A 9532-nucleotide genomic window follows, 5' to 3' on the forward strand; every position below is an offset into this window, starting at 1 on the left:
ATGCATGGTAGGTAAGCATTTTATCGCATGATATTGAATTTTTTTTTGTGTAACTTTTCATTGGATATCTAATAAGTAGTTTCAACTTTCAAATCTAGATTCTCTATCTTTAAGTTGAGGACCATTTTTAATTTACGTGGTTAGAGTGATGATACATGTTCAGTCAACACATATTCATGGAAGGTAAGCATTTAGTCACATGACATTGAAATTTTTTGTAAATCTTCATTGGATATCTAATAAGTAGTTTCAAATCTAGATTCTCTATTTTTAAGGATCCAACATTTTGTAATTCACGTGATTAGATTGATGATACATGTTCATTTTAAAAATAAAATTATTTCTTAAGTGAAGAAGAGAGAAGATTTGAATTCCTATATTTTCAAAAATTTTCTAAAAATGAAAATTTTGTTCTTAGATTGGACTCCGTGTTGTGAATTTAACAATGTGGGTTGGAAAACTGTTCCTCGGCCTAAAACGAAGAAAGAGTCTCATTTGATTAGAAGGACATTTTTACCAAGATGTGTTAGTTCTGAATCAGAGAGGACAGGTAGCTTCGTGCTGTTCTAACACTAGCCCTCTACTTCTACCCTTCTTAAAGTTAATTTGAGAAAGAAGACTTTCGGCTTTCTCTCAGGCAATAATTCAACCATCTTGCATGCGTTAATGGCGAGGGTAAATCAGAACTGAATTATTGCTTGTACAATGGCATTAATACAGCATATCCCGATTCCTTTCTGTATCAATAATGCTTTTGTTCCTTTCTGGGTACAAACTATAAATTATCTGAACGTACTTGTCTTCTCATTACCAGGACACGCAGGTACAACTAACAGTAAACTCTCCTCCACTCCAACACTGAGTCATAGCTTGATGAAAATGGAAAACGAGACTTACCTACTTTTCTGTACCCAGTTGTACGCTTTGATTCAGAAAGAAAAAGAGGGAGCAATGGAATCTTTTGCTGATGGTTATCTTGATTCATCATAAGAAGGTGAAGTTATCCCTAAAACTTGGCCATGACATAGGACTCTTTGGTATATGTCAATGAAATTACAACATCAAGAACACATTCATTGATTAAACCATGCATGTGGCTGTCATTTTGACACTCCAAGGCCACAACTGGGTTATCTTCTTATCTGGCGTTTAACAATTCAATAATCAGTGAGGACCACAAATCACCCACTAGCTTCTCAACTTGGAATGTCTTATTCATGAATATCTGTAGCAATTAATGGATGTAGATCTTGAAATGGAAGGATCATCTCTACCCATGGCAAGTCAGCATCAGGTACTCTGTCTATACCAGAGCCTAATGGATTTTAGTTCCACACAGCACCAAATATAGAGGCTTTAAGGCATTTTATTCGTACATTACAAATTTCTTTTGATCCAGCATTGGTTGATAACTGTATGCATGACATAGAACAGGAGGGCTTTCCAGCATCTTCGACATAATTCATGTTTGAGAATTGAGACATAAAAATTTTAATACCAATCTTGAAATTGCTGTACATAAATGAGAACTTACATTATTCAGGTGTTGGATGGTGAAAGCAAATTGCTTACACACATCTACTGACGACACCAATAGTAGTAATAACACTCTTCTGAGTGTAGAAACAATGAAACTTACAAACCATACATGTGGGTTTGGACAATAAGGTATTGGCCAACACCCACCTCTTATTTGAACTGCTTCTGTTTCTTCCCATGTCTCAATCTTCATGATCTTCATCCCTACTCCCATTTCAACGCGGCTTAGGCAATTGTAAGAAATCAGTTGTCACAAAAACTTAGGAATCCCATATATTCATGCGCACGTATCATGGTGATGCATGTTTCAACACCGATAATGCCTGCAAAATTTATGAAGTAAGAATACGCATATCCAAAAGTCTTATAAGTGGTTTCTATGACATATAAAAAGTTGGGATCATTTGGAAAGTTACCCATTGTTAGAGCACTTGCAAAAATAACACCGGAGAGGATGAAGATGATGAGAGAAGCTCTCTTTAATATTGTAACCACTTTCCTTACGAAAAACTGCCCCCAGAAGCCAGCCAGAATTGATACTGATATGAGGTACAAAGCTGCAACCCAAGAACAAAATGAGGATTGCTTTTCAAAAATAAATAAATCCTAGAAGAATTGATACTTTCAGTTGAGGCCAATCTAGGCTAGCTGTGCATTGATTGATAGCTTTGCTAGTGAATGATATTAGTGGCAGATGTAATATATAAAAATGAAATGAGGATGACAAACAATACCAAATGGAATGGGGAATCTCTTCAGCAGGTAAAACTCCACCACAGAAAGAGATGAGGAGAACATCATGACAAACGTTGCAGTAGCACTGGCAACCTATTACAGGGGAAGAAAAAACAAAGCTCAATTCATCAATTGTTTACAAGTACTTGATGTTGAAGGGAGAAAAGAGACAAAATATTTCTACTTTTTTGGATGAGAAATCAAAGTTAAACTTGGTCTCTTCCACTACCCTCCTTTTTTCAAGGCAGTGGTAGGAGAGAGATTAGTCCAACCGGAAAAGCTTCTTTGTTTTTGCTACTTCTAAAATATCTAGTAGAGAAACATTACAAATTGTTAATGATCACCTAGTTGCTCAAACCATTCTAGGTGCCTTCTTTTTGATCTCAAGATCTTGAACAATTTGGGACCATTATTAGTTTTGGGGTCAACATTATAATATTACATAGTTGTTACAACTTAACCTTTGAGGTTCAAATTTTACAAACGTGTCTGAATCATCAAGGTGAAGCCTATACTGATAAAGAAACCTATCTTTCTTTATGTTTTGCTCTGACATGCTAAAGACAACTACCATATATCACCTCTTATTTTCCGAATACTTTAATCTCTGGACCACTTCCAATTCATTGGATTAGGCCAACAATAAAATTAATGATCCTCATAAAGTAACACAGATGCGCCCCTTATGTGGGGGAGAGTAATGTATCATGCCTGTTCTGTACAGTACAGTACAGGGACGAGGTTAGTATGGAGTAGCAATAAATCCTATAATCTCTGCAACCCAAAGGCAGAGGAGAGTCCAGCAATGGCAATTCAACTAGCTCATCTTAGACTATCAAATCCAACCAAGAACTCAGAAATCAATAATCAAATGATTACAATCATACATATAAATACCCAAATCACAATCACAATCACATCCACAACCCACAAAAAATAAATCTAAGTTATATAAATAAAGAAGAGGAGAAGGAGCAGAGGGTGTGCAAAAATAGTGCTGATTTCAGTTAAATGACTACCTGGGGAATGACACCAATCTCGAGCAGAAGAGGACCTAATATGAATCCACCACCAGAGCCTAACAGGCCCCCAACAGTGCCTCCCAAGATGCCACAGAGAGCACAGAAAGTAAGGTTCATGGCCGTCCAATCTATAGTTGCTTCACAAACATTCTCTGGGTTACCGTCCAGTTTCCTCTTCTTGCTTTCCTTGTACAGTTTCACTACTTCATACCCAAAAACCCCGAGTGCCACAGGAAACTGCATTTAAGATTTCAGTTGAGAAATAAGAGTAGCTCAAAAGCATAAAACTTCAAACAGAGAAAACCCAGAGAGTTCATCAGCTAATCAATCAATTCACTTACTTGTAAGAAGTTGAGCACCCAGTACGAGGGACCACAAACCACAGAACTATTCTGCAAACCCAGAATCAAGGAGATATGAATTTGAGGAATTATTAAGACAGAAAAGACGAAAAGAGTAAAAGAGAAAAAGGGATTCACTATTTGCCTTGAGGATTTGAAGAGCCAGAAAAGCAATCCAAACGAGCATGAGGGCGAGAATCCTCTTCCATTTCAGGTTGAAACGTAATATTTGCTATAAATGAAGGGTAGTTAAAGAAAATAAGGATCAAATAATTTCCTAATGTTGGACTCAAAACAGTTTCAAAGAGAAGAGGTGGTGGCCTACCAGTCTGGTTTTCTCTACTTTTGGAACCAATGGTTCATATTCTGCATCAATTAGAACTGCAAAAGCCAAGATAGAAACGAAATTTAAACGATTACCCATATATCAGAACTTTAAATTTGAAAAAAAAAAAAAAAAGAGGCAGTAATCAGTGAAAATTCCGGAAATTTTGATGCTTACGATCACCACAAGAATTGATATGAGCCGCTTCCTGTCGCTTCTCGAATTCATTCTGCAAATTTTTTGCTTTTTATAATCAGAACGACAGCACACACAACTTGCTTAACAAAATGATCCTGACAAAGAACAGAATGATAATAATAATTTATTTCAACCAAAAACAACCTTCAAAAGAGTCTCTTCCTTCCACATGCTGATGGCCTTGCAAAATGACCTCGATGATGTCCCTGATTCAGACGCAAAAGAAAGAAAAAAAAGACATAATTGGAAAGGATTATAGAGAAGATCCAGACATGATTAATGGGGTTGGTTAGAATGAAGAAATTATGGAATCAGACTCACCCAGGAAGAGAATAATGATGAGAACCGTGATGAGCCAGTACGGAAAGACGACGCTCAGAGCAACTCCAATGGTGATGCCAAGCATGAGCATGGGCTGGAAAAGGAGGGCGAGATCGTAATCGAGTATGGGCACATCCTTCGTTGGATGGGGCACCCTCAAATTATACCATACAGATGATGCCGACGCACCCATTATCATACCTGCAACACAGAGTCCCAAAAATTTATCTTTTTCATACCTTTTTGAGGTTAAAATCCCGAAGTTCATCGTGGGTGCTGAAAATTAATTTTTCTCCAATCTCAGAAGGAAGATTTTAATGCAAAAAAACCAGAGAGAGACGAGCATATAAAATTAGGAGAAATCTATGGTTTTGGCAATGTGGTGAACACAGAAGGAGAGATTACATTTGGAAAGAGCAGCAGCGGATTTCGTATCAAAACCAACAATCAAATTGAGCATTGGAACAAAGATGCCTCCACCTCCAACACCACCAACCGTTCCAAAAGCAGAACCCAGAAACCCAATCAGCGTTGCCACTACGAGTCTCCAACTAAACTTAAGTTCCTGCAAGTGAAACAAACCCATTAAAAGAAATCAATCACAACCCAAAACCCAGAAACAGACACATAAAGGGAAGATGGTAGAAAGGATGATTTACCGGCCAAACTAGTTCGCTGCTGCTTAATCCATCAGATCCATTGGAGTAGTAGCTCTGCGTGAGAGTTGAATTCGGAGATGATGGAAACAACAGAAGATCATGGTTTCGTGACTGGTCGAGGAAGAAAGTAGATAGAACTGCCAAGGCGAAGCCCGTAACAAGATACAGAACGAAGCCCTTGGTTGCCATAGCCGTTATGCCTCTCTCTCCTTCTCCGTCTGTGTCTCTCTCTCTGTGTGTCTCTCTCTCTCTTTCAAAACGGAAATGATACATGTAACTCCTTTATAGGCCCAAGAGCCGGCGCTAGCGAGATTTGCAGCCGCACATGCCTTACATAAGCAAGGTTTATTTAACCTTTACGTTCGAAATGGTTTCCATACGGCCATTGTTGGGAAGGTTTTTCAAATAATAGTCAATTTTTGTCGGGGACTTCCTTCAATATCTTCCTTAAATTGTTTTAAGATCCGTTTCTATCAAAAAGCCTAATGTTTTAAGTTTGATTGTTTCCTTCTAATTAAAAATTTTATTTTTTTTTCAACCAAAGAGTCCAGATGAATTTTTATAAATTCCTGAGAAGCAATTTTGTTTGCCCATTGTTTAGGGTTTGTTTGTCTACTTGAGTCTAGAGATTTTAAAACCATAGATTTCAAATCTATAGAGTCATCTGAATTTGTGGTTTTGCGCTTTCATAGCGGCTGGATTTCACCTCATACCCGTAAATCTACACGTTTACGTTTTTAGTGTAAAAAGGTAAATCCCTAGATTTCATGAATCTAGGGATTCACACACACAACTAAACGGGTATAAATTTCTTAACCAAACAAGAGCTAAAAGAAAAAAGAAAAAAAATTCTTTGCCTACTATTTGAGAATTCCCTTTCTTCATTTAGAGCCGCAAACATTGAGCAAAATTGTTTCCTTCTTCCTCGTCCATTTTTTCTTCACCGTTTAATCTCATAAATCGTTCGAGAATGTGTTAGCCTGGTCCAACCAAACTATTAGATCAACCTTTAAATCATGAGACATTTATTAATGCCTTACTCACTCACCATCCACGTGTCTACTTGGAGCCCTTTCAATTGAATTCGTGATGGACTTCAAGTTCTCCTTAGAGATCAAATTTGAGAATCTCCTTCTTATAGAAATTGCTTTGTGTGGGCCCTCTATTATTTTCAAAATTTTTTAAACTCTTAAAATTTAAAGATCCAAGTAGAATTTACTTCATCATCCATCTCTTCCAAATAGGCTTAAATTTCAAAATTTCGTCCTAAATATCATTATTGATTTCAAATATTTGGTCTATTTTTGTCGATATGAATATGAATATGAATAGAATGATAAGTATAAGTGATAAGGATGAGTGACAAGTAGCTGACCCATTTATCAAAGATCTATCTAAATCAAAAAACAAAAGCAAACCAAAGCACCTAACTCCATGTCTCCATGTGTAGATTTTTATCAATTATAGATTTATAGTCAAAGAGTGGTTTTATAGCTTGCGTACCTGGTTGCGAACGCACCACGTCAGTAGAGATCTCAATTCAATTCAGTGATTAATGGTTGACCACAAATTTTAATTGAAGAAACAAATGGCACTAATTCAAATTTAGAAAGCAATGTTTGATCAATCTCAATATTAACCCAACATTAACAACGAGAAAAAAAATAAGGAAATAAAATTTTTTTGGGGGGGGGGGTATACTAGGAAAGGAGAGTTTATTTTCATTAAACTCTCTTTGAAATTTTTTTATAGTTTCAGGTTTTATAAAATTAATTTATTTTCTTTCTTTGTTTCTTTTCTTTTCTTTTCGTGTGTGTGAGCGCGTGTGAGGTCTTGTTAGCTTCTTTCAATGTGAAGTATCAACGCTTGGTCCCCTCTCTTTCATGTAATTTTTTTTAAGTATAACGACAATTGGTGGAAAGATCATTATAGTCCCCTAATGTTGAATCCTAACTTTGCTCTTAAATATAATAAATTTAAACCATAATTATCAGAGTATGAATTTTTAATTTTTAAAACTCTTGTGTTCCTAAAACTATATTAAATTTTATTTTGAATAATCAAAATATATTAAATAGGTGTTGCACTCTGGTTAGGAGAGCATCACAATTCCACATTAACAAAAACAAATAAAAGGAATGAACAACATCGAGGTTGGGATATTCAAATGTTCCATTCTTTTATAATTAATTGATGTGATTTTTGAGGGAAAAAATTGATCTGATGAGATTTTACCTAATTTATAGTATTAATTTTGAGGGTATGCAAATTACTCATAATTTTAATTTAATTTAATTTAATTATTATTATTATTATTATTTTTTATCTTCTTGATTGGAAGTCTCTTTCAAATTTGAATATCATTACGTTGATTCATTGTCACTGTATCTTTAAACGATTTTTTTTTTCCGGTACTAGTGCTTTTTTAATACTGGAAATGTAATGCCGTCCGCAAAGGTCAAATATATTTTTTATCAATATTAAAAGACGGACATCCCTCTTAAGTATATGCAGTGGTATCATCTATCCTTCATCTTACTTATTTTAAATATTTATAATTCAAAATGTAAAAAAAAAAAAAAAAAAAATGATACCAACATTTATTTTAAGAAAAATATTAAATATACAAGACCTCAAGGGTTTGATCGACTATTAAAAGACAAATTCTTTATAAATAAGATGTTAAGATTTCAAATCTCTTTGAAATCAACATCCCTTTTCCTTTTCCCTTGGGAAGTCAAACAAACTTATTAATTCAGTAAAATGAAATCTAATGAATTAAACTTTTTTTTTCTTCTTATTTTTCTCTTTTGGGAGATAACTACTCTTTCCTTATCAGCTATAAACCAACTTCCACTAAAACAGCGTGGACGTCTAAGTCATAGATATAATTTGTATGGTTTTATATGATGTGGGTCACTCACACAATTAAATTGAGAGTTTGTTCTAATTGAAATGAGAATTTTCAAGATACAAAAAGAAGCTAGACTAGTCTCTTAAAGAAGCCAAGGGATTATATTAATTAATGAGGTTCAATTAATTCCTTAAGGGCGTCATTAAGCATAACATATGAATTAAAGCTATTGCATATAAATGTTAATAATTCTAAATAAAATGCTTCCATCATGCTTTAAATTAAAACTACATACTCTAATCCATCACTATAAGCAATAGTTTCGATGTCATCCAATGCATTCATTTGGTATATCGGACGGTGCACTCAGAAACAGTTATCGATACCTCTTAAAAGTACATATTCAAAGGCTATACTTAATATAACTTTTTTTTTTTTTAATAAGAAAATGAAACATGAAAGTAAAGATCAGTGGTATGCTTCTTATAAATATCAACTATAGGCTTCAAATACAACCACACATTAACATAACTGGCGAAGATTAAGAACATCCAAATACTCTTTTTAATGGGTTTTCAGATTGATGTCAATTTTTAATGAAACATATTAGTTTTATTAGGGATATTTCTGGAAAACCACACAAAACCCTAGCCTCCTCTCTCTCTCAAGTTTATACGGCTAGGGTTGCTTATAAGGCTTCCACAGTTGATCAAACTCCAACCATTATACTCAAAAAGGTCTCTACAAGTGGTACTCATAAGGACTCTACTAATCAATCCAAAGAAGAGTTTGACAAAGATTACAGCTTCTATAAAACCCTGGTTAATTAATATTTTATGTAATCTAAAACAATTATTTTCATGTAAATTCAAATACTGTAATTCAGAGAATCCAGATGATCACAACTACAAGAGTCGTAGAACATGATGAACAAAGACCCTACTTATATATAAAGAACCATGTTTTGGCCCCGTTTGCTTGAACTCACAAGACAACAGCACTTAGGTTCAAGACATGGTTGATTGTCTTTCAAGGGAATATACTTGTAAATTACTGCAATGAGACAAAAACTTGGATGAGTTGGGAGAATATTTTTTTAAGAAAGCTGACATTCATAAATGGTGGGGTGTGATTGATTTCATAACCACAACTCTAATTCGGGTAGATGTAATTGTCCCTTTCTGGGAGTTTAATGACAAAAACCAACCTGGTGTCTCTTTGTTTTAACACACATTAATTCAATCTTTATTTGAAGGCAACCATACGTTGTTGATTGCTTTAAGAACCAACATGCAACCACCCTAATTATTGAAGAAGAGGTGTTCAATTTAGAAATTGATTCACAAAATGCCATTCATTTTATTTATAGGATGCACTAGGTTGGTGACTTATTTATTACTCAAAGATTTTTCTTTTTGAAACTTTAATTTTAATATTAGGGTTTTTTTAATAAATGGAAAAATAATAGTTTGCTTTGTGCTCACCATGAGATCTAGTCGTGTATTCTGCAGATCTGAAGGTTTTACGTCGGAGTTGGA

General features: G+C 34.7%; 1 protein-coding gene across 1 annotated transcript; it reads right to left on the reverse strand.

The window, feature by feature from the left end:
* Positions 1-1393: 1393 nt before the first annotated feature.
* On the reverse strand, positions 1394-5548 carry LOC149024071 (Sulfite exporter TauE/SafE family protein). The gene is made up of 12 exons (XM_089144437.1): positions 5141-5548; positions 4887-5046; positions 4482-4682; positions 4305-4366; positions 4140-4191; positions 3963-4018; positions 3783-3869; positions 3638-3688; positions 3294-3533; positions 2274-2367; positions 1956-2096; positions 1394-1862 (listed from the first exon to the last, which is right to left on the reverse strand). Exons 1-12 carry the CDS (start codon positions 5411-5413, stop codon positions 1783-1785), a joined length of 1497 nt encoding a protein of 498 aa, XP_089000563.1. The 5' UTR covers positions 5414-5548; the 3' UTR covers positions 1394-1782.
* Positions 5549-9532: the final 3984 nt, after the last annotated feature.

The sequence above is a fragment of the Hakea prostrata genome, chromosome 2 (genome assembly GCF_041222555.1).
Source record: "Hakea prostrata isolate BN-2017 chromosome 2, UWA_Hpros_2, whole genome shotgun sequence".
In the NCBI taxonomy this organism is placed as follows: domain Eukaryota; kingdom Viridiplantae; phylum Streptophyta; class Magnoliopsida; order Proteales; family Proteaceae; genus Hakea; species Hakea prostrata.

Coding starts and splice junctions, on each gene's coding strand:
- LOC149024071 (XM_089144437.1), bottom strand. CDS start 5,413: ATGTATCATTTCCGTTTTGAAAGAGAGAGAGAGACACACAGAGAGAGA. Junction 4,683..4,886: donor CGCTGCTGCTCTTTCCAAAT/GTAATCTCTCCT, acceptor TCTGTGTTGCAG/GTATGATAATGGGTGCGTCG. Junction 4,192..4,304: donor AGGAAGAGACTCTTTTGAAG/GTTGTTTTTGGT, acceptor AAAAATTTGCAG/AATGAATTCGAGAAGCGACA.